The following is a 26,703-nucleotide window of genomic DNA, read 5'->3' as shown; positions in this document are numbered from 1 at the left end:
AAAAAGGCTTATTTCAACATCGAGCGGCGTCCTTGTCTCAGTGCAGACCGCTCTTGCCATACAGCAGCCGCAGTCGGCAAAGACATCTTTATGTATCATTGATGAAGGGCGGAAATTGGAAATTCCCACAAAACAACTTCAAATAGTTTGAACTTCGGGACCGTTGGTAGACACCATATTGCATCGAATATTAAAGCTTATCTCACCCGAGGGGACTATGAATAAACCAGTTTGGTGCAGGGTTCTGGATTATATTAGTTAATATGGGTAGTTTATGTAGAGGGTGTGAATGAATGATAAACATCAGAATTGTATTTTACAGAATAGCAACGTTGTAGGGGAATGGGGGGCAATATGCCCTAGCTTAACAAAGACTGCTTTAATGTCTGTTACGATTTTCATATGCAACTCATACAACAGTTAAACAATGTAGATGCCATCTTAAAATTGTTGATAATATTAACATTATATTATTAACATTTCCTAACATTTAACATTTCCTAAAAGTGATGATATTTTGTTGCCTGAAAACTCATGAGGCAAAACGCCTTTTAGCTGTGAGCTCTGGGAACAACGTATCACGCGTTGGCGAATTAGAATTCTGGTATTGAAGGTGCGTTGAGGCGCGTAGTATATTGTAGGTTAGTCCTACTAGGGCCTCGCCAAAATGTTAGATGTTTCATCAACATGTGAAAAAAATGGGTTTCCCTACCTTCCTATCGTTTATTTTGCCACTTTTTTTTTCGATTTTTGACACTTTTTTCTAACAACCACTCGATTTTCCATATGAAAAATAGTAATCGCATTGAGCAAAATATTTCCGGTGTAGAGACCATAATAAATCACATGAAAGTACTATTAAACAAAATAATTTTCCAGCCGTCCTTGAAATAATTTTAAAGCTACACAATTCTGAAGTTCCTTAGTTTAGTTCATTCGAACTTCTTCTTCTTCTTCTTCTTATTGGCATTACATCCCCACACTGCACTATGGTCCAGGATACAGATTTACGCGGAAAGATGAATTTTACGCCAAAACTATATTTTTTAGAAAAAACTGTTGTTCTACAAAATTGTTCGAAATAGTAAGGCCATCATTATGGTTTTACCAAATATGATTATAACTTTTGATCGGAAAAAGATATTGTGCATATTTACCCATCAAAAGTTGCATTTTTTTGAGCTCTAAAAGTCACCTGAAGACGACTTTTTCGAGAAATCTAAAACAAAAAAATTAGATCAAAAATACTGTTTTTTAGGTACACCCTAATCCAATTAGGTAAAATTGCTCTAAATCAGCCAACTTAAGAGCTACAGAAAAAGTTTTTTTAGCAAAATTGATTGGAATTAGCTGCGCTACAACTTTGTAGAACATAACATGTCAATATTCTGAGAAATAAAAAAAATATTTTCTATTTTTTTTATATGATGGGCCACCCTATTTTTTGGTAGAACCATAATGATGGCCTTACTATTTCAAACAATTTTGTAGAACAACAGTTTTTTCTAAAAAATATAGTTTTGGCGTAAAATTCATCTTTCCGCGTAAATCTGTATCCTGGACCATAGTGCACTGGGACAGAGCCGCCTCGCAGCTTAGTGTTCATTAAGCACTTCCACAGTTATTAACTGCGAGGTTTCTAAGCCAGGTTACCATTTTTGCATTCGTATATCGTGAGGCTAACACGATGATACTTTTATGCCCAGAGAAGTCGAGACAATTTCCAAACCGAAGATTGCCTAGACCGGCACCGGGAAACGAACCCAGCCACCCTCAGCATGGTCTTGCTTTGTAGCCGCGCGTCTTACCGCACGGCTAAGGAGGTTCATTCGAACTATTGGATTAATACTTCGAAATATGTAGCATTTTTTAAAGGGAAACGATATTTCCTACTCGTGTTTTGAATGCATACGAAACAAGCAATGTTCCCTTCTAGAAAGCTTAGGCAGCCGCAAAATAATTATTATATTTTTCCAGATTTTTTAAAAGTTGTGCCGTTATTTCTATACAATTCCATATTATATTCATTCTCCAATGTTACAAATCTTTTCTTACATCTTAAATTATTAATATAAAAATACATTCACCATTCGCAGGATTTCGAGATAGCTGGCAGCAGAGCTGGTGAGCTTTCTATCTCGCTCGAATCACCGTTGGGCACCTGCACATCCTGGGACTCGCATGTGCATTATCGTCAAAGGATAGGGAATACACCGTTACCGTGGGGCGTTGCGCTGCACTGCGACGCCTCACATCTTACCAGCCCTACGGGCATCGTGAGGATATTGCTGGTGGTAGGTACCACGTAGATCGTTTTCTGTGTACTCCGAATAACTGGATTCTACTTCATTTTAGATATCATCGGCAGCCTGTCTTGCTTGTGAATGTTCGGCAGGTACCGTTCAAGTAGGACTATTTTTACTGCCATTGATCGGGCGATTAAGGTTAATGGTAAGTACACTGCGTTTGTGCGAAGAAAAACAACTTCGTGGTTTCATTTATTTTAACATAAAAAGCTCTTTCTAAATAATATTAATTTGTGGTGTGAAACATACCTATTTGGATACCTGGCAAGCACATTGTAGTTACAACTGTGCCTGGCGTATCGTTTGTTTTGGACAAAGTTGATGACCTTCGGCCTAATGGTCTATTTGGTCAAATTGTGTGTTCGACCAAATAACTTTCGGCCTACTGGCCTTCGGCCAAATGGCATTTACTCGAACGATATTCGGCCAAACGGCCCTTCCTCCTTCAAAACATGGTTCGTGCCCATTAAATTGTACAGAAGACCCTATTTTTGCCAACTGACCAGCTTTCTCATTTCCTTTGATTCCGCAATGATAAATATAAGACCTACTTTTGACCCGGCACCATAAAGTTCGGTTTCGGAGGGGAACCGGCAGCAATACCAAGCCTGCTGGTCTAGAGCCAACGGCAGCCTTTGGTTTGGGTACTCACGACCTCTTTTTTTGGTTTCCGGGTCTCATAGCGTACGGAAGCAGGGGAGATTTCGGATCACGGGAACCTATATGGCATGTAATATTCACGGTCAAACAGTGCTTTGTTGGGCTACTCTTCTTCTCGCACGGAGCTATCGGAAGGCCGTCTTCTTAGAGTTGTCTTGGATTTCCCCGGAAGGGCCCGGTGACGAAGATAACAATCGTCCGATTGAAGGGACGATGAAAACTACACGGGAGTGTAGTGTGGAGGCTTGGAGGTGCGATGTAGGGCGATCTTGGCACAATGGCGACGGTGGGAGCCACGTTGAACTACGACGACGGTGGTTTCAACAACTGACGTTAACGACGGACCAGGTGATGTCGGTGGAATAACCGCTGAATGTTGCCGGAGCAGGCCGGCAGCGATGATTGGAGCTTGGAAACCGCCACGAACTATGTGACAACGGAGATGAGCCGTGATGGCGTCTTTCGGGAAATAGAATGGCGGCCCAGTTGTAAATATACTGGTTCGAGGACCGCGAAATAAAGCCGGTGGCAGAGGTGCTGACTCTGGTTTTAGTGTTTGTAACAACGGAAGCGGTTCAGTAGGAAAGCTTTCGGCGGCCACGGCGATTAGAGTACCAACCAAATACGCATGGATGTCTGTATCAGTCCGATACAATGAGTGACGGATTGTCGAAGATTGCCGAGCAACTATTCGTCGATGGAGTCACGACACGATTCCGGCGCTAAGCGTACGGCTACGATTCAGAACCCTTCTTGTAATCACTGTTGGGGTTTCAACTTAAATGTCACTACCGGATCGTGAAAACGTGTGTATTGGATCCTACCGGGTATGTGTCTTGCACTCCGTTTTCTTTTAAAGATGCATCTCTATCCAGGAGTTAACATCAACTGCCCACTCAAGCAGCCCAAAACCCATCAATCGATCCCAGTTTGGCCTCTCTTCTTCAGTTCAGTGGATCTTTTCACCCACTCGGCACTCAGATTAGGATCGGTGTACCAATTGTCGCCATACATAAGAACAACTGCTTTTTAAAAAATAAGTACAAGGCATGTGGGTGGACTTTATATATCAAGCGAAAGGTTCTACTTCCTGCTCCTTAGAACAGCTATGAAAACCACAATAAAATTTGTTATTAACCTCAAATTTGATTAATCCATAATAGGAACGCATGCACCAGTTGTGGCACTATTCTTAATTTTGGTTCCTTATTTGGCAAATCCCATTGTTTTCTTATGGGACTGGCCAAATTGGGACCACTAGTGCGATAACTGGTGCAAAGGACGTTAAAAATTAAGCAAAATCAATTTTTACAATTATGCTTTGCTTATTTTGGAGGAAATCAAAGGTGTTATCGTGTCATACGAATATGCTTTATCGATATGAACTTGGTTTGCGGTGATTTGATTGGTCATTTGGCATATAAAGCACTAGTGCGACAACTGGTGCTATAGCCACAACTGGTACACCTAGCCTATATTAATCGCTCTGGTGCGCTACCCGCATATATCGACTGCCCCGTACCCACGTACCGCACGTCGTTATGAAATGACCGTTGAAGCAAATCGAATAAACTTTCACAATTTTTGTCCCTATTTTCCGTGATCAAGGCTTTAAATCAACGAACAATTGTTACCCGCCTGTAACAATTAATTGGGTACATTCCCATACAAGTTTTAAGGTGTATGTTTTCGATTTTAAAGCGTTCAACGTCGCTTGACTATCTAAACGAATACAAATATTGGCATGTCTATGTTTTCTTTCACGAGACGAGCCAGCCTTGGGCTGAAAGTCTCGCCAATAAAGACAAAAAACTGGTTTCCTTTAATGCAAATGATATATATTTGTGCCTGAAATACGGTGGGCCATTTTCCCAACGACACGGAGAGATTAATTCCTGTGTCTGTTAGTCTAGCACCGACCATATCATATTGCTTCGAGTCATCTGCAAAGAAGATTAAGAATCCAGGGCGGAAGTTTAATCCTTCTACGTCCCAATCACTGCGAGATATGTTTGGTATTCGAAAACTATGGTTGGAAAAGTTTTGCTTTAACATAACAGTCTTCGTTCATCATTATCAACGAATTTATTTGAAACTCTTTGAAAATACTCGAATGACTCATAAGATCACTATCCAAGAAATTCGTGGACCTTTTGAGCCTTAGAGCAACTTTCATGGCAGAACTGGGAGAAAGTAAAGGTACAAGTTGACCGGAATAATACCTTGAACGCCCAGCAGTCGAAACGGTTTATAAAGCCAAAAGCTTCCCATACTTGTAAGCTATTGCAGCTTTCCAAAAAAGATTTAAACACGTCTACTGGTTGATGAGAGGGCACTGCCAATATCACTTGTACTCATTAGTAAATTTCATGAAGACAAATGTCATTTCTGTAATCTAAAGAGTGAAAGCTCTGAACACCTCTGAACACACCACCGATCCCGATATCTCAAAAAGGGTCTTATGGAACCCTGTGAAATCTGATGGTCTTTTCCCCCAGTGCAGTGGTATATTTTTCGCGCTTAGTTTCATAGGGGCGTAACTGTATATATCGATTTCTCTTCGCCAATGTTTTCTTTTTATTATTGTACCGAATTGCGCTAGGTTGTCGATTATTTAATGGCTTGGTGTGATAAAGGATGATTGTATCTTGCACCAAAATCAATAATCACGGTTGTAGCTTTTGAAACAATTGAGTTACAGGGATTAGACAAAAAGGTTGAGATAGGCAAAAATTTGTTGAGGTTCAAATCAGCATAACTTTGCGTAGAATGATCCAATTTTGATCAAACTGCGACCATTGGACGCAGTAACTCTTCTAGTATACTTTCCTTATGCAAAACCTTTGATTGGCCCTTGGCCACCGGAGATGTTCCGGGTTTTCCGTGGGTATGTTCAAAATGCATTTTTTCTTCTGCTTGTCATTTTATGTGACGTTTACTGCCATCAGATTTGATGCTTTCCCCAGAAACTAAAACTAATATGTTGTTCAATGCTGGCAGCAGATCGAAAATCCTTTAGATATACGCAGAGATATGGCCATTTTCGTAAAAACGGTGCGTGATTGGCCATACAACCTGAACAAATGTCACTTTCGCAGAACACCCGGAACCTGTTGCAAATTAACCAGAGAGTTTTACAGTCCTTAAAATGTATCTTTAATAAAGATTTTGACACCCATATATGCATGGTTCCAGATGGTGCCAAAACCACCCCTCCCGAAAAGCCCATGGAACCTGCTATAAGGGTGGCAGTGGACACTATCATTCCGGAAATGTTTCTGTAATTATCGTTGCGCAAAGCCATGAAGTCAGATACTCATATTTGAATTATTCCGATCTGTTATTATTTCATCATGTTCCCGGTACCGTTTTTACGGAAATGGCCATATATCTGCGTAGTTTAGATGGATTCTCGATCTACAGCCACTATTGGTCGGCATATTAGTTCTAGTTTTTGGAGAAAGCATAAAACTTGATGAAAGTAAACGTCACATAAAATGACAAGCAGTGAAAAAATGCATCTTGAACATACCCTTGGAAAACCCGGAACATCTCCGGTGGCCAGGGATCAATTTCAGGTTTTGCAGGGGAACAGTATACTAGAAGAGTGTCCGCTACTGATGGTCCTGGTTTTTATCAAAATCGGATTATTATACGCAAAGCTATGCTGATCTGAATTTCGTCATCATTTTACCTATCTTAACCTTTTTGTCTAACCCCTGTATTAACAAAATATAAATCAATTAAGAGAAATTGATCAATACCGTTACGCCCCTATGAAATTAAGTGTGAGGTTTCAGTGCCTACAATAATAACTAATAGTGAATAACCATTATTTGTTTATTTTTGGCATATATAAAAAGAGGATACACCACAATATATAGATGAAATCGATGGTCGCAGTGGTCTCATGTTCCCAACAAAGTAAAAAATGTCCTAGACCGCTGTTACCGTGTGCAGCCGAGGTGTTTGTGTATGGCATTCTACGAAGTTGCTTGTTTCTTCCGATTATCTGTTAAATATTGTTCTCCCCATTTTCTCACAGATTGGCCTGTATGCCGAAGAATTTCACGAGGTTTTCCGAGCTTTGGCAACAGTACCGATTTCTGTCCATTCCAACGGACTGAAAAGTTATCCTTAACCATACATTGTTGTAGATATCTGCTGAGCATATCTAGATCAGCAAGAATCGCGTGTTTTATACCATCTGAACCCGGTGCTTTGTCTAGCTTAAGCATTTTGCAGCAACGATGAGTTCATCGTTAATCACTAACGGTACATACCACATCTACTAACTCGTACGGCGTGGTTGGCCAATGTTGAGAACAAATCTTTTAGTCCTAGCCATAACTCCAAACGGGGTTTTGTTGGCCATTTTGCAAATGTCTTCAAAACAGGTACGTTTGCTTCGTCAAATCCAGCAGCTTTGAGTCAAACTGCGAAATACTCCACCTCAGTGGACGATCACACCTTGTTGTGAACAGACGTTTTTGCTCACTCGCGCGCTTGCTTTCGGCACTTTAGCCGTAAACGGTTCATCGAAATGTGCAGTGAAGCGACGGTAAAGAATACGTTGGCTTTTCTCTTTCCGGAGAATGCCGCCCAGCCAGCTCTAGCTGACATTGTTCGCTTTGTTAAAGCGTTAAACGGTGACCATTCTATGATGGAAACCGCTTATAAAATTTCCGACCAAAGTCAGTATTCATCCGGTTTAAAACCGAAGAAGCAATGATATTTTCCTTGGAAAATAATTGCAAGCAGCTTCTTTTCCATTACACCAATGGCAGGAAGGTTATAGTGCACATGTCCGTGGCGGGGGAAATACTCGATACGTGCGGGTGTACGACTTGCCTCCGGAGGTAACAGATCACGACCTTTCTTCAGTTATGTCGAAATTCAGGGAAAGTGACACGAACAGTGCGTGAACGATTTCCAGCAGAGTTCCAGCTGGACATGTTCACTGGTGTACGTGGACTGTACATGAACGTCGAGCAGGATATCCCTGAGGTGGTTTACTTCCAACGCCGAAAAGGAAGAATCAGTTACGACGGTATGAAAACAAAATGTTTTAGTTGCAAATCGGTTACGCATTTGAAAAAATGTGTCCGGTGGTACAAAAGCGACGGAATGAAATTATAATACAACAGAAGGCAACGATGAAGCTCGGTAGCGTTGTGCATGAGGAAACAAAAGAAGTCGCAGCAGCAACCGATACGCTTCATGATGGACCTAGTGGTGCTATACAGCACAGCGAGAAATCGAAAGAGAAAGCGAAAAGAACGAAAAGAAGCGACTACAAGTACTGGATTTTAATACAGCAAATGCAGCCAAATCTTCGACAAAAGATACGGACGGTATCGTCACTACATCGCCAGCAGACTCGCCTACGGAGAAGAGAAGGTTTAGAGTTCCAACTTATGAATGGATTGATGACGAAAACGAGCGTCAACAGATTATAGAGGATGACAAAATCAGGATAGCATCCGCTTATAATATTGCCGTTGATAAAATTGAAATTTATCATGACTAGTTATTTTTAATTCTAAATATGTAGTGTAATTAAATTCAATTTTGTTAAACCATTAACACTTGATATTGGCCCTGTAAAGTGTTATACACGACTGGGCCTACCAAATAAACAAACTGGAAAAAAAAAAAATACTCCACCTGGATCAGTTGAACTGTTTCTTCTTGCGGTATACCCAATTAACCTTGTAGCTATATAAATGCTTGTTGAAAATACAGAAAATACAAAATAAAATTGACTTAAAGTGGAAAAGTGTTATATAGCAATCGGCTCAGTTCGACAAATTGTGGTGATGTCTGTGTGTATGTGTATGTGTATGTGTATGTGTGTGTGTCTGTGCACAAAAAATATCACTCATTTTTCAGGCACTTATTCTTATCCGATTTGCAACAAATTGCATTCAACGCAGGATCCTGTCCCATTGTTTCCTATTGAAAATTTGCCGGATCGGACTATGGGCTGCGGAGTTATGACCAAAATACATTTTTTATACCAAAAACTCATTTTTTTGGCACTTAACCTTAACCGATTTTTTCGCAACAAGTCGACGCGGAATCCTTTCCCATTGTTTTCTATTGAAAATTGGCCATATCGGACTATGGGCTCAAAAGTTATGGCCAAAATACTATTTTTATAACACACGAGAAAGACTTCATCACCGCTAGGTGGATTACCTAGTCTGGGTTTTTATTTATAGACTTTTTTGCTAACACTATATCCCCCCCTTTTATTAAGTATAGCACGCAGGTACCTTTACTTCTCCCACTTTCTTAAACCTCTATCTCCTACCTCCACACTGTTCGCGTTGCTTCGACTGTCGGCGGGGCCCCTTCACCGTTTCGCTTTTACACCTTCCTCTGCACTTCTCCGCTTTTCTCTTCACCTGATATGCCAAGTACGAGCTGCTCGTGGACCGGTTCGACGGCGTCACGGCCCTTCAAGCAAAATGGCGGCGCCCACGGATAAGGCTTATGGTAACAACCGATGAACAAAAGGGGTCCTGCGAGCACATTGGGGAAAATGATACCGCTTTAGTTTTGAGAGAGGTTAGAGTTCTGGTCGACGGTTTTTACCTGGATGGCTTCTACAACTTCACAGCTTCCACTGTCTCACTAGCCTTCACTCAACTTGCTTCTTATTGATGCTTTCTATAAAATTTCTGTATATTTAGACGTCTGTCGTGTTTGGATATCGCTATCAAAATGATTCCAAGCAATGGCGCATATCTTTCCAGAACCCTCGCGACTCAGTGGCGTAGCCACGGGGGTAGTTTTGGACATAAAACCCCCCCAAAAACAAAATTTTCAGAACAAATTTTTTCTTCGAAAAAAAATCCAACCCCCCCCCGGGCCCATTTTCTGGCTACGCCACCTCGACTAAAGTTAATTTCCCCACCGAGCTTTTCGCTTATCATGGGGCCTTCTACGCCACCCCCCAATGGCCGCCCAACTGGTTTGTGGTGTGGTTTCATCCTTTCCGGTTGGTGATGAATGGTTATGATACTTCACGCATATTCAAATGGTTTTTGGTTTCTTACTACATTTATACTGCCACTAACCGCAAGTCGAGCACATCTGTGTATGGGCCTCCATATACAAATGTGCTCGACTTGCGGTTAGCGGCAGTATAATACGGAACAAAAAACGCGAAAATCTCACATATCTCGGAATGACATACAGACCACTTGTTACACTTCTTACCGGGGCAGGAATCGAACCCACACTCTACAGCACATGCATCTAGACGATTGACGTCGCACGGCCTTGAAACCCATCTATTACTTTGACATGTTGAAATAAAGTATCATTAATGCATCGCTGCATTCGTAATGGCTGATTTAGATTATCTTTGCCTGACAGTTGAAAAAGAAATGCAACTTGACATCGTTAAAACTGATCTTTTTTAGCATGCCGATTTGTGATTGATATATGTGCAATAATGTAATGCTTTGTGGTACTTGGGTATTCCTCGTGCACCCTCCTTCCACTATCATTCCTCCATCTAGCACTGCAGAATGTTATATCTACAACTGACGCGACGTTTGATCCTCTGATCATTGATGCGCGACAATCGTTCAGCAGTAACTTAGTAACTGCTTCTTAACCGAATCGCAGTATCCTGGATTTCGACACCACACAAATCTTCTCCATGTTTTTCGAATCCTCTCTTGCCAATAATAGCGTCGCATCTGGCCATTTTTTGCCACCTTTTCTTTACGGTTATTTGTTGTGGTTGTCCAGGAAGGATATGATTATATCCGTGATGCCTGTAATCATCTCCATCTTCTGGTTATAGGGTGCCATTATTTCACCTCTCAGACTACGTAACCTTTTGGCATGGGTCGGGATCAGGGGTTAGGGACATCATATAATCGGTTTCATTACCACTAAGATGGATCATATGAACACATTTATTCCGTTACCTTTTACGCTAAGGGCACCTTCCTTAAGTATTGTGCAAATAGATAGAACACAAAATGGTCGCGGAATGATTCCGCTACTGAAATTCCGTGAGCAGCACGGAGCTGACAAGTAGTGAAAATGTCAAACATTTATTAATGTCTGCTGGGTAAAGTAAATGGAGCTGTCACACTTTCTCACGGAAACATATTTCGTACCATAATTCATCCGTACGGAAAAGTGACATTTCTCCCATACTGAATCAGCTGTCAAATTTACTTTGGTAATTTGATAAAATTTTCCGTAAACCCTTTCCGTATCAACAGCGTACTAGGCTTTAGCCGTGCGGTAAGATGCGCGGCCACAAAGCAAAACGCAAGACGCGGATGACATGGACATTGTCGGCCGAACATTTACAAAGGTGGCAGTACTGTGCACTCGCCTGAAACGTTGGACTGGTGGTGAATGCTTCGAAGTCAAAGTAGGTACATGCTAGTGGGCGGAACTAAGCGCGACAAGGCCCGTCTGAGAAACAGTGTTACGATAGACGGGGATATTTTCGTGGTGGTCGACGAATTCGTCTACCTTGGATCCTTGCTAACGGCTGCTAATAATGGTAGTCGGGAAATACGATGGCGCATCATCTGTGGAAGTCGGGCCACTAAGGGCTTCAGAAGAAATTGCGGTCAAAAATTCAAAAATATCCAAAAGGTAGCTAAAGCCGGAAGGGTACGATGGGCAGCGCATGTTGCAAGAATGCCGGACAGCAACCCTATAAAGATGGTGTTCGCTTCCGATCCAGCAGGTACAAGAAGGCGTGGAGCGCAGCGAGCGAGGTGGGCTGACCAGGTACACAACGAATTGGCGAGCGTGGGGCGCTTTTGAGTATGGTGAGATGCGACCTCAAACCGTGTATTGTGGCGTCAAATCGTTGATTCAGTGTTGTGTTTAGATGTGATTTTTCAACTTGAAGTAAGTTCATTTCCTTGAGGCGTAGTCCAAAAGACTTCTTGGTCGTCGTGGTACAAACAAAATCTTGGCTTGCTTGATACTCTCCGTGACTCTGAGGATCAGCTTGTAAACTTTCTAATTCAGATAAGTTTGAGAGTTGACGTAAAGTCAATGTCAACTTCTCTCCCCGAACAGCCAAGATAGCTGTGTGGTGTCGGCAGCCAGTTATCTGGCTAAGAATAACGCTACGGATTGCCTGTTCCGGTGGTAGAAGTCCACCATACAGGTGACCCCAAATTCTTGGTGTGATGCGGCTTTATGCTTACCGTGCCTACGAATGAATGGTTAGGGGGGTCTAAAAAGAACCTAACCGCTAACGGAGCCTGTGAAGCACCAGGGCACCCTTCACAGTATCTAGCCCTTACTGCGCTAACCGGAGCTTTGGCGTAGTTGACTTTTGCTTCTCCGAAATAATCGGCTACTCTTATTCAATCTCAACTTGAGATTAAATAAGGGTGGGATTATGAGCATGTTTTTATTTAATTTTTCAACAAATTGTCACCTATATGGATTCGCTTTTTGCGTTATACACATTGTACTCTGTGTTTCGTCTTTGACTTTCTTGATAAGATACCAATTTGGTTTCATCGTTGCTGTTCATATTAATGCTGAAGTTGGGGAGTGCATTATCTTAATTTGCAATGGCTTCAGTTAAGATAGCTCAAATCAATCTTCAGCATAAAAGAACAGCAACGATTAATCTTTGTAGACTCATGCAAAATGGCAAATCCCAAGTGGCTTTGGTGCAGGAACCCTATTTTCGCAAGGGTAGCTTCTACCTAGGTAGCCTAGTGAACCCGGTTTTTGCTGCTTTCAATAAAGAAATGGAAAAATCTCGATCAATGCCGCGTGCATGTGTGCTTGTGAACAATGCTATTGTTGCTACACTTATCTCTGAACTAACAACCAGAGATGTATGTGCTGTCACAATTGATGCAACTGGCGGAACCCCCGTCAGGAAATACGTCTATTGTTCGGTTTATTTACCACATGATGAACCATCCCCTACGGATGCTTTCAAACGAGTTGTCATATATTGCACTTCAAAAGGCCTTCCGCTAATTGTCGGCAGTGATGCTAATGCTCATCACATCATCTGGGGTAGCTCGGATATCAATCTGAGAGGCTCCAGCTTGATGGAATACTTAAGTAGTACCGAACTTAGTTTACTTAACATAGGCAATCACCCAACCTTTATGGTATCTAATAGAGCAGAAGTGTTAGACATAACCCTTTGCTCCAATAGAATCAGTCACGAATTGACTAATTGGCATGTGTCAGATGAGGAATCGATATCTGACCATCGCTACATCTACTTTGATCATTTGAATGTTACTTCGCAGACCTTGCGTTTTAGAAATCCCCGTTCAACAAACTGGGATCTTTACACAGAGTTGCTCTCTACCAAATTTCATGGGTATCTACCTTCTATAGAAACTCCTACCGACTTGGATGATGCAGTTGATTTGATACTACAACGTTGCACATCGTGGAAGCTTTCAAAGAAGCTTGCCCTTTACGTTCTGTAAAAACCTCAAGAGGAACCCCTTGGTGGAATTCCGATTTGGCTAAGCTAAGGAAGCAGTGCAGAAGGAGTTGGAACAGACGCCATTCAGCAGGGACGGATTCTTTCAAGTTGGCTCTCAAAGCTTACAAGAAGGCTCTACGATCTGCTGAACCATCCGGCTGGAAAAACCTTTGTGCAAATGTTTCCAAATGAATAAAATTCTTGCGAGATCCAAGGATTTCCAAGTTGGCGAAATTCGCAAGCCAAATGGCGACTACACTTCTTCTGATGAAGAATCGTTAGAGCACTTATTTGATACGCACTTCCCTGGATGTGTCGATATAACATCTTCGGATGATCCTGATGTCTTTTCATGTAGCTATGGGTCTTGGGCTCAAGCACGTAGAATCATAACTACTGAATCAATTCAATGGGCACTTAACAGTTTTGCTCCCTACAAATCTCCAGGGGAGGATGGGATTTATCCCGTTCTACTTCAGAGAGGTTTTGAACTCATCAAACATGTTTTGAAAAAGCTTTTAGTATGCAGTTTTGCTACTGGGTATATTTCCATATCCTGGCGGGATGTCACTGTAAAGTTTATCCCAAAAGGAGGACGTGCTTCGTATGAAGAAGCAAAGAGTTTTAGACCCATCAGTCTGACCTCATTTCTTCTGAAATGCTTAGAACGTATTATCGATCATCACATTCGTGATGACTGTTTGGCAAACATGCCTCTTCATGTTAATCAACATGCTTACCAATCTGGAAAGTCCACCGTGACTCTTCTACACAAGGTTGTGTACGATATCGAGAAAGCATTCGCTCAAAAGCAATCGTGCTTGGGTGCTTTCTTAGATATTGAAGGTGCTTTCGACAACGTGTCTTTCGATGCAATATTGGAAGCCGCACATTGTCATGGGCTACCTAATATTATTACCAAATGGATTCACCAGATGCTTAAAAACCGACATCTCTACTCGACATTACGTCAAGCAGCGATTAGGAAATTAAGTGTCTGCGGATGCCCTCAAGGGGGAGTATTATCTCCACTTTTGTGGAATCTCGTTGCAGATACGCTATTGAGGTTACTCAATAATGGCGGTTCTCCTACCTATGGTTTGTGCATTACTACCTTATTCGACCTGATGCAAAATGCTCTTCAGGTAGTTGAAAGGGATGGCCTTTCGGTCAATCCGAATAAAACATCTATTGTTCTTTTCACGGAAAAACGTAATCGTAATGGTATTCGTCCATTACATCTTTTTGGTTCTGAAATCAATGTAACTGATCAAGTAAAGTATGTGGGTCTAATTTTGGATTCAAAGCTTTCCTGGACTCCTAACATTGAACCGTCTAAGACGAATTAAGTACTGTCCATTTAATTCCACTAGTTAATTTTCGTAATCTTTGCAGATACGTATTTCGACCACAACTGTGTGGTCGTCTTCAGTGTCTTGTACTTGACTCGACTCAAGTCGAGTCAAGTACAAGACACTGAAGACGACCCCACAGTTGTGGTCGAAATACGTATCTGCAAAGATTACGAAAATTAACTAGTGGAATTAAATGGACAGTACTTAATTCGTCTTAGACGGTTTAATACATTCCACTAAAAGAGCTTAATATATTTTCCTAAGATTGAGTTCAGAATGTTCAGGCGTGTATGGCTTTCGGCCAATGCCGACGAACCTTTGGTAAAACTTGGGGTCTTAAACCCAAATATATCAAATGGATTTACACAACAGTTGTACGACCAATTTTGGCTTATGGATGTCTTGTGTGGTGGCAAAAGGGGGAAGTGAGGACAATTCAGTCTAAATTAGGCCATCTTCAAAGGATGTGCCTAATGGCAATGACTGGTGCATTCTCTTCAACTCCCACGGCTGCTCTCGAAGTTCTCTTCGACGTGGCCCCACTACACATACATCTCAAACAAGAAGCATTTTCTTGTACTTACCGACTATGGGTACTCGGTTTTATGGAAGAGAATCCTGTAAACCGCAGTTCTACACACACTTCGTTGTTACCGCTTATGGTTAATTGGGACAAAATTTTCCTTGCTCCAAGTGATCTCACACAAGTTAGTAGTTTTCCTTATAGGACATTTTCGACACAATTCCCTCGCGGGATGAGTGGACATCTGGCTATTTGGAGAGAAGTATGTCGGACAGCATTGTTTGTTACACTGACGGCTCCCTCCTCGAAGGTAGAGCAGGTGCAGGCGTCTATTCGCGTGAGCTGAGATTGGAACAGTCACACTCGCTGGGTACACACTGCACTGTCTTTCAAGCGGAAATATTTGCCATCATGTGTGGAGTGCAATCTGCACTGCAGCAACGCATTATGGGCAAAGTAATATACTTCTGTTCAGATAGCCAAGCAGCTATTAAAGCTCTCGCCTCGGCCAACTCAAGGTCGAAGTTAGTAATCGCATGTCGAACTCAAATTGAGGAACTGAATTCAGTAAATACTTTACACCTTATATGGGTACCTGGCCATTCTTCCATAGCTGGAAACGAATTGGCTGATGAGTTAGCTCGTAATGGAGCATCGCATGACTTTATTGGTCCTGAGCCAGCTGTTCCAATATCCAAGTGTTGGGTGAAGCTTTTGATCAACTCTTGGGCTGTCACTCAGCACAAATGGCATTGGAGTAGTCTGGATTCATGTCATCAAACAAAATTGTACATCCGGGAGCCATCTCCGGTAGTAGCAAGCTATTTAGTTAATCTGTCTAAACAGAATTGCAGTGTCTTAGTCAAGGCCTTGACAGGTCACTGCCGACTGAACTATCACATGGCAAATATTCAACGCGTTGAATCATCTGTTTGTGATAGTTGTGAATCCGATTATGGAACTTCTTATCATCTATAACTGCCCAGTCTATGCACAATTGCGCTTCCAAATATTTGGTAAACACTTACTTAGTGAAATTGACTTCAGAAACCTGAACCTTCAGAGTATTTTGTTGTTCATAACCCGTTGTGGTAAGGAGCTATAAGCTCTTGTACGCTTATGCGTTGTATACCCTCTTCAAGGGCCCTTTTCCAAACATTCCCTTTGTTCTCCCATCCACATTCCTTTCCTTTTTGTTCACTTCCTTTTCCGTCAGGTGTGTGATGAAAAAGGCTGTGAAGGCGATGGCACAAATCTCCCAAATTGAGGTGAACGTGCCCCTGGAGCCGACGTTCTGATACCTGATACCTGATGGTGAGATGCGACCTCAAACCGTGTATTGTGGCGTCAAATCGTTGATTCAGTGTTGTGTTTAGATGTGATTTTTCAACTTGAAGTAAGTTCATTTCCTTGAGGCGTAGTCCAAAAGACTTCTTGGTCGTCGTGGTACAAACAAAATCTTGGCTTGCTTGATACTCTCCGTGACTCTGAGGATCAGCTTGTAAACTTTCTAATTCAGATAAGTTTCAGTTAGGTACGTAAACTAACCTAACCATAACCATATTTACGACACAGATATTTACCATAAATAGTTCAGTTCATCGCGAAAACGAACTTTTTAGCAATATGAACCCTTACGTATATTAAATAGCATTAATTTAAACGTAGGTAGTTGGTAGCATTAAGATCTCAACAAAAATAGCTTATCTTTAAGATTTCGTTATGGTTACTAACGTTTCCGATACGTCTTCTATTTTACAGGTCTTTTGTGCCCTTTTCTCGCTGTTAGTTACGTGTTTGATGCTGTTTTTGGATATATCACATATAGCGTTAATGTTTCCCTTCAACTGGGGAAAATTGGTGAGTTTGGTCTAACCTTACTTCTACAAGTTCTTAAAACTAATTTCATATGTTATTGTAGAATGCATGGATGTACCTGACAATCGGTTTATTATTTCTCGTTGGTTCATCATTACTAATACATATGGTGTTTTTTGCTGAGGAATTCATGTGGGTGCCAAAGCACACGAAGGACACATTGTTCATATCAGCGGTAATAAATTTTATAACTCGTTTTTGTTTCCGATAAGCATCCTAACCGTTATTACATTCTTCAGATAATTGGTTACGTTTGCTCCATCGAGGCCGTGATCCTGGCGGGCCTCACAAAATGTCCCTCACAGTATCGTCACGTGATCGATGACTACAGCGACATGTGCTTGGAGGAGCGCGAACTCAGTCCTATTTGTAGTAACGAGTTAACGAATATCGCAAACAACACTACCGCTACTACCGATAATAACAACATTAACGCGACCGAGCTATCGAATCATCGGAACTATAATAACAAACCAGAAACGGGTGATAGCGTAACACCAACGTGTAATCAGAAACCTTATATACCAGGTGAGGAAATAATTTGAAAGTAGCTTCCGTAGAGTACCTAATTCGAAGACATGTTTCACATTTTATTTCCATTTCAGTGAAACGTCCCGACCAATCATATAATCAGCGTCCTACCTTAGGTAATATGCAGAAATCGAATCACCGCAACCGTCAGGGTTATCACTACCAACCAATTGCCTCAACCTCACGGCAAAGTCCCACGTTTGTCCTGGACGACGACGCCATCCCAGGGCCGTCGAACCGATCGCTCGACTACTCCAGCGCGTGATAACTAGAGGTACTGTTCCGTTATGTTTCTTTCTCCTATACACCACATCCTAGTTTTGGCTGGCCTCTAGGCCGGCGCTGCAGCACCGCGCACAGAAGACGAAGAAGTTCTGAAGTAGCAGAAGTTCGCCAGGGTCTACCACTAGTTTTTCTCCATCATCGAGGTGCAAGCGAAACGAAGAAACGTTCATAGAGTTATATAAAGTAGCAGTCGACAAAACCATATGTATTCGATCCTTTCTTCTCTACCGAATGGAGCTCATAATCGTCAGTACCTTTCGGGAAAGCCATACCGGTAACATAACAGATCAGAACAAAAAACATCAATGCAGTAGTTTGTAGGTCAGATCACCTAGAATTAGGTTAAGGGATATTGTTCCAGTTACGTTCTTTGATTATCTGATTATTTCTGTTGAAATGTTAGTTTTACATTTCTGAGAGTGTTTCTCGAACTGGATACGACACAGTTACTTATCCTGATTGTCGATTTTTGTATAGGCGGTAGTTTGCAAACGTTGATAAGGTTCTTCTGATAATATTAGTAAAAAAAATGCAAATAAAAAGGAGCTACCTACAAACAATTAAAAGACGGGCAAACATAGTAAGTGACAACAATAACGGATATAAATTATATTAATTTAGTAACCAAAAGATTTCGTACAGTAATACATTGAGCAAGTAAAAGTAATAAGCGGTAGGCGGCAAGATTGATAAAGGAAAACACGTTTTGGATAACCAGTTATATGAAACTAGAAGACGAAGTATGATGAAGATACTTGAAAGTGTATAATTTCGTAATGCATTTATATTATCTAGCAAAAGCAAAACTAGTTGGCAGGTTTTTATTAAGGGCAGGAGGTAACAAAATTGTAGATATAATTATGAATACGAACGATTTTTTGCTATAAACGAGATTCATTAGCCATGCAGACTATACAATAAAAGCAAACCAAAGTTGGTACTTGTGTGACACGTGGTCACATCTTTTCAGAGAATGGAGAAGCGATAGAACTAGGTGAAATTACGTGAGAATGTTCTTATCTTTTACCGACGTACTAAGTCGGAGCGTTTACATTCTGTTAACTCATTAACATATCATATTTTTTGGATAGAAGTGACAACCTTTCGTGACTCATTTTGCAAAGTCAGGTTTGAATCTCTATTTACTAGCACAGTGGGCAAAAGTGGCACTCAAATTATGTTACAACATCGGCAGCAGTAGCACCACCTTAACTCATACGCATCACTTCACGAATAAGTTCGATTTTGGCAATATTCTTGAACAGAACAGTTTGTTGCGGGTAAGCAGTTTGTTGTTGTAGTGGATCCGAAACTGCTGTATATGTAGACTCTATCGTAGAAAGTAAACTTAGAGTTGTTTGAAGGCAGAAGTTTGTATTTTATTCTTCTATCGAACCTTTATCGAAGCTTCGTGTACAATTGCATAGGTGAGACCTGCTTGAATACTTTTCAACTAACGACATTAAAACATATGCCACATCCGTCCCAGTGCAACTATTTTATAGAAGTTTTCAAATTTAGTTGAATCTTTTATCTACATTTAAATCTCTCTGTAGAACGATAGAAAATGTGCGCAGCTGAGTCAGTTTTTTGGAGTATTTATCTTATCTGCCGTCCATACAGTAAAAACAAAACGTAAACCGAACTCAACCGATATTATTGGAGAATACTCAAGACAGAAGTAGCGAAAAAAGTTAGATAATGGAAGCTGAGAGATCCGCCCACTATTTTTCGACACTGTTAGGAAAATCCGTTCTAGAACGCACAACGATCCGTTGGACAATGAAGAGGTTTATGTTTCCACGATCGCATCTGTATCATACACACTAACACATATGATACGTTGATCATAGTTCTTTCCAAACGTCGTTATCGATCACCTTTTCATCATCCATCACCAGCATGATACAATACCATTCGAGGACAATAAATATATCGGTTGAATTGGCAACACTGCTATGCTTCATATGCCCACTGTGCCCCTTCCATCAGTGCAATAGAACAGTTTGAGTAGGAAAGTCATAGATATTAGGTTCAAAAGTCCATGGTATTTCTTTATACCCCCATAATATAACTGAAACAAACCGTACCGGTATTAAATAGGTCCCTACTAACTACAGTTTCTACCTAGTCAAACGAAGAGTATTACCTTTACAAAACGGAAGGAAGGAAGGTTTATGTCCATCAGTTTTAGGTGCAATTATTTTGTTACTACATCTATTTACTTATTGCGATTCAGTGTAATCATTGCTTACCAACTAATTGAACTTTTTTTTCTTAACGGTATGAGTTAACGTATTTTCTGAAAAGTAACGTGAATAATATAATAGTCACTCACTCACTCATGGGTCCTGAGCACCTCTATTGGTACATATGACTAGCGTTAAAGATCTCCATCCAGGGCGGCTGCTTGATTTAGCCTTGATATGGGCCCAGGTTAGATTTCTTGTTGAGTCCCTCGAATTTCTGTTGATATTGGCTAGCAGCACCGACGGTGCTCGGCATTTTAGAACCTGTTGTGAGATCTCCAAGCCCGAATTATAAAACGGTAGATGACTACTGGCAATTTTTGCGTGATCACTGCTGACACACACCAAGTCTCACCGGTATATAACAACACAGATTTCACGTTAGAGATGAAGAAGTGAAAGTTTGTGTGTTAACAATTCTGATTGAACTTCCATATATTTCGTAAACTCGCAAAAGCAGCCTTAGCCTTCTTGACCCGTGCTTCTGTGTCAATCTTGGCTCAACCGTCCGACGCTAAATGGCTGTCAAGATATTGTACCTTCTCCATTGCTTGTCCGGCTACTGTAAATTGAGAGGGGTTGTTCCTGTTGACATCCAACGATTTGGTCTTGTTGACGTTGATGACGAGACCCGCTGTAGAGGAGCGTTCGGCCAGGTCGTTCAGCTTACTCTGCATGTCATAGCGCCATTCAGGGATGTCATTCTCCCCGGTGATTTTCGGTGTACGGTGCAAGCAGCACCGTGCACCGTGCGGTGTCAAAAAATCACCGGGGAGATCGAGCTGAACACCGCGGTGTTTTGGTGTAGAATACACCTCGGTGAGCCGCACCGTGCACCACGGTGCGCCAGTAAGTTCGTAAGTACAGTTGAGTCTCCTATCAAACGTGCTATAAGTCTATAATAAGTTCCCCGGAGTGAAAAATTAATATAAAAATATAAAGCCACCCAAATATACATTACATAATTACATATATTATTGTATAGACCGTAAAAATCGATGCCAGACGCCATTTTGAAATCCAAGATGGCGGACCGAAATTCAAGATGGTGGCCAAATGGACCAATTATTTGACGTGAAACCATGCAATATGGGTGTCTATCGATCGGGTTTAATGAGTAGAACTCGTAAATCGATGGCCGATGCCATTTTGAAATCCAAGATGGCGGACCAAAATTCAAGATGGCGGACCGAAATTCAAGATGGCGGCCATATGGACCAATTATTTGAAGTAAAACCATGCAATATGGGTGTCTATCGATCGGGTTTAATGAGTAGAACTCGTAAATCGATGGCCGATGCCATTTTGAAATCCAAGATGGCGGACTGAAATTCAAAATGGCGGCCATATGGACCAATTATTTGACGTGAAACCATGCAATATGGGTGTCTATCGATCGGGTTTGATGAGTAGAACTCTTAAATCGATGTCCGGTGCCATTTTGAAATCCAAGATGGCGGACCAAAATTCAAGATGGCGGTCATATGGACCAATTATTTGACGTGAAACCATCCAATATGGGTGTCTATAGATCGGGTTTGATGAGAAGAACTCTTAAATCGATGTCCGGTGCCATTTTGAAATCCAAGATGGTGGACCAAAATTCAAGATGGCGGTAATATGGACCAATTATTTGACGTGAAACCATCCAATATGGGTGTCTATAGATCGGGTTTGATGAGAAGAATTCTTCAATCGATGTCCGGTGCCATTTTGAAATCCAAGATGGCGGACCAAAATTCAAGATGGCGGCCATATGGACCAATTATTTGAAGTAAAACCATGCAATATGGGTGTCTATCGATCGGGTTTGATGAGAAGAACTCGTAAATCGATGTCCGATGCTATTTTGGAATCCAAGATGGCAGACCGAAATTCAATATGGCGGCCATATGGACCAATTATTTGACGTGAGAGCATGCAATATGGGTGTCTATCGATCGGGTTTGACGAGTAAAACAAGAGAATCGATATCCAATGCCGCTTTGAAATCCAATATGGCGGAAAGAAATTCAAGATGGCGTCAATATGGACCAGTTTTTGACCTGAAGCTATGCAATATGGGTGTATATCGATCGGGCTTGATGAGTAGAACTCAAAAATCGAGTATTGGAGCCATTTTGGAATCCAAGATGGCGGTTTGAAATTCAACATGGCGGTCATATGGACCAATTATTTGACGTGAAACCATGCAATATGGGTGTCTATCGATCGGATTTGATGAGTAGAACTCGAAAATTGATGTCCGATGCCATTTTGAAATCCAAGATGCGGACCAGAATTCAAGACGGCGGCAATATGGACCAATTATTTTACGTGAAACCATGCAATATGGGTGTCTATTAATCGGGTTTGATGAGTAGAACTCGAAAATCGATGTCCGATGCCATTTTGAAATCCAAGATGGCAGATCGATATGGTGGCTATATGGACCAATTATTTGACCTGAAAATATACAATTTGGGTGTCTATCGATCTGGTTGGATGAGTAGAATTCAAAAATCGATGTCAGACGTCATTTTTAAAATCAAAACCACTTGGATTTCAAAATATCGTTGGACATCTTGGATTTCAAAATGGCATCGGACATCGATATTCGAGTTCTACTTATCAAACCCGATCGATAGACACCCATATTGCATGGCCCACCTCGAATAATTGGTCCATATGACCGTCACCTTGAATTTAGGTCCGCCATCTTGGATTTCAAAAAGGAATCGAACATCGATTTTCGAGTTCTGCTCATCAAACCTGATCGATAGACACTCATATTGCATACAGGGCGTACTCGATTATCCAGAGTGTTGAAAAAAATTTCTCTCCGGATAATCGAACCCATTTTGTATTTCGGTTCGTCATCTTGGATTTCAAAATGGCAACAGACATTGATTTTTGAGTTCTACTCATCAAACCCGATCGATAGACACCCATATTGCATGGTTTCTCGTCAAATAATTGGTCCATATGGCCGCCACTTTGAATTTCGGTCAGCCATCTTAGATTTAGAAATGGCGTCGGACATCGATTTTCGAGTTCTTCTCATCAAACCCGATCGATAGACAGCCATATTGCATGGTTTCTCGTCAAATTATTGGTCCATATGGCCGCCATCTTGAATTTCGGTCCGCCATCTTGGATTTCAAAATGGCATCGGACATCGATTTCCGAGTTCTACTCATCAAACCCGATCGATAGACACCCATATTGCATGGTTTCAGATCAATTAATTGGTCCATATGGCCGCCATATTGAATTTCGGTCAGCCATCTTGGATTTAGAAATGGCGTCGGACATCGATTTTCGAGTTCTTCTCATCAAACCCGATCGATAGACAGCCATATTGCATGGTTTCTCGTCAAATAATTGGTCCATATGGCCGCCATCTTGAATTTCGGTCTGCCATCTGGGATTTCAAAATGGCATCCGTCATCGATTTCCGAGTTCTACTCATCAAACCCGATCGATAGACACCCATATTGCATGGTTTCAGATCAAATAATTGGTCCATATGGCCGCCATATTGAATTTCGGTCAGCCATCTTAGATTTAGAAATGGCGTCGGACATCGATTTTCGAGATCTTCTCATCAAACCCGATCGATAGACAGCCATATTGCATGGTTTCTCGTCAAATAATTGGTTCATGTGGCCGCCATCTTGAATTTCGGTCCGCCATCTTGGATTTAAAAATGGCATCGGACATCGATTTCTGAGTTCTACTCATCAAACCCGATCGATAGACACCCATATTGCATGGTTTCAGATCAATTAATTAGTCCATATGGCCGCCATCCTGAATTTCGGTCCGCCATCTTGGATTTCAAAATGGCATCGGACATCGATTTCCGAGTTCTACTCATCAAGCATATTCGATACAATTTCATATTCGCTTTCATATTTGTCAAATATTTGGTCGCAATACGCATACTCGGGAATCATACTGTAGTTTGCTGCTATTCTGCTGCACACCGCGGTGGCACCGCGGTGTCGGTGCGGCTCGGTGAGTGTAGCATGAAACACCGCGGTGATATTCGGAGAATTCACCGCGGTGCAGGCGCACATGTGCACCGCGGTGAATTCTCCGGGGAGATTGACATCCCTGGCGCCATTACACTAGCACAGCAATATCCTCCGCCAAATCGAAGTTGTTTAGATACTCCATAGTAATAGGCTGCCCGAACAGCTCACGGTTTGGATGGGGAACAATAGCGGAGTTTATCTCCTTGCCTCACTCCAGAGACTACCCGGATGGGGTTAGACAAAGCTCCGTCATGCAGGGCTCTTCACGTAAAAACTTCGCACAGCGCTTGGATAAGGCCGACGATTTTATCCAGAACCCCCTTGGGTCTAAGGGTGCCTTACAGATTTTTCGTGGCTCGAAACGATCGAAAGCTTTTTTGTAGTCAATAAATACCAAATAGAGGGACTCTTGGAATTCATTGACTTGCTCCAGGATGATACGGAGCGTGACAGTTTGGTCCATACATGATTTTCCGAGGTGGAATCCTGCCCGCTACCGTCGGAAAGTCGTGTCTATCTTTTTTTGTATCCGATTTAGGATAACTTTGCACAGTAACATGCTGCCCTAACAATTGTCACACACAGACAGATCCTCTTCTTTCGAGACATTCACCCTAACGCCTTGCATCCACTTTTCGGCCGGACAAGTAGCGGTGTCCCAGATATTTCAGAATAGTTGATGCAACACTTGCGCAGATAGCATAGGGCAGCTTCGCGCATCACTGCTGAAATGCGATCAACCCTGGAAGATTGTTGGATTTCATGCTTCGGATGGCTTCTCCAATCTCCTGCAATGATGAAGTTTTGGAGTTGACGCGAAATGTGTCGCACCGTTGGTTCATGATGATATATTGATGGTTGGCCGCGCGTCGACACTTGAAGGTTCGAGTTACTTGAACCAACGTTTCAGCTGATCAGTTGGGTCAGTGAGTATCTAACCCGTTGCGTCTGTTGCTGGCGTCCTCAGATTCATTCTTGTTCCATTCATGCGACGTGGGTATTCCGCGTTTAACTTCCTCCCGAGCAACACACATGTTGTAAATCAGTTGATGATACTCATATATGACCAAATTTGGTCATATATGAGTTATTGCAACCAAATCAACGTGAATTGTGCTGCTAGGGCTTCTCTGGAGCGGAATACCGTTGACGGGACTCGTATTTGACTGTTCTGGTTCTTGTCCGCTCTATCGCGGCCTTTGCTTCTCTTAATCATAAATCTTCCGCCAGGTTACATCTGTGATCCACTCTTCCCACTGAGTTCGTAGCTCACCAAGGTTGTTCTTGCTTGTTTTGATAAAGTCATTCTTGTTTGTCGTCCACTTTTTTTCAACGAACGATATTTTCACAGCTGGATCTTCTTGTCGGAGTTTGTTGAATCGCCTTCCGAGTCTTTCCTCCCGTCGCTGAATCCAAGCGATGAGACATCGGATTTTGCCAATTAGAAGGTGATGGTCAGACGCGATGTCAGCGCTGCGTTTATTACGGACATCAAGAAGGATCCGTGTCCATTTCGGCTGATGGAGATGTAGTCGATTTGATTTGCAGTTTGTCTATCACGAGAGAGCAACGTGAATTTGTACACTGGTTGATGGAAAAAGAGCGATCCACCAGTCATCATGTTGTTATTGCCACAAAATTATGCAAACAGCTCAACGTTTTCACTAATTTCTCCAAGATCATAGCGACCCATTACACGTTTACAGTCCGTGCTGTTGGAGCTAATCTACGTCACCTTCTAGAACTTTATCCACGATGGCATACAGCTCGGCAACATCGGACGGCGCATAACATTGGATTGTCGTTAGGCTTCTTACCCGTCATTAGCCTCTGCTGGAATGCAGTATGTTTGGAGATATGTTTTTAGCTCGTAGGTAACCTATGGCCAACTCAGTCCCAGTTCCACGGATGCCTCTAGATCCGGATAACAGACGAAGAGACTGATTCGTGAGATGATGAGAGGTGACTTTCGTGAGATGATGAGAGGTGAACCGGAGTGTGGCATTCGTAAACATGAATCGAAAAAAAGGGAATACGTGATGTGAGATTACGACAACGACATTCAGAGGTCCGAACATTGATTCTGATCACTACCTCGTGTTGTCAGTAAAATGCGCGCACGATTGTCAACTGTGTCGAATGAAATATCACAGTGAACGATGCATTACAATATCCGAATGTCAGCGAAAAAAGGATCGGCTGAGTACAGCTAGCAGCTGGACGAACGGATAGGGGCAATTAACTTAATTCAGCCACAATATCAACTATCTATGGAAGTCAATAGACTTATGCAGGAGTTCATCGATTTCACTCACCCGACGGATTTTGACATTTGAGCGGGTCGTTTTCTCGAACAAAAGTTCATTTTGCGTTCATTATGCGACCCGCTCAAACGTCATAATTTCTTGGGGTTCATTTTGCGTTAGTCAATA

The 26,703-nt window shown here is 41.8% G+C and overlaps 1 protein-coding gene across 4 annotated transcripts in view; it reads left to right on the top strand.

Annotated features, from left to right (window-relative positions):
- LOC134216603 (uncharacterized) overlaps positions 1–20,917 on the top strand; it is a 79,499-nt gene extending 58,582 nt beyond the window's left edge. For all 4 annotated transcript variants that reach the window (XM_062695469.1, XM_062695468.1, XM_062695470.1 and 1 more), the window contains 6 exons: positions 2,097–2,294; positions 2,356–2,451; positions 17,071–17,169; positions 17,231–17,362; positions 17,427–17,715; positions 17,793–20,917. In XM_062695469.1, the coding sequence (XP_062551453.1) occupies positions 2,097–2,294; positions 2,356–2,451; positions 17,071–17,169; positions 17,231–17,362; positions 17,427–17,715; positions 17,793–17,983 (1,005 nt within the window). In that variant the 3' untranslated portion in view covers positions 17,984–20,917. The remainder of the gene's footprint in view (positions 1–2,096; positions 2,295–2,355; positions 2,452–17,070; positions 17,170–17,230; positions 17,363–17,426; positions 17,716–17,792) is intronic.
- Positions 20,918–26,703: the final 5,786 nt, after the last annotated feature.

The sequence above is a fragment of the Armigeres subalbatus genome, chromosome 2, assembly GCF_024139115.2.
Source record: "Armigeres subalbatus isolate Guangzhou_Male chromosome 2, GZ_Asu_2, whole genome shotgun sequence".
Classification (NCBI taxonomy): domain Eukaryota; kingdom Metazoa; phylum Arthropoda; class Insecta; order Diptera; family Culicidae; genus Armigeres; species Armigeres subalbatus.
Note: the sequence above shows the minus strand (reverse complement) of the source record. Positions and strands in the feature narration are given on the sequence as shown.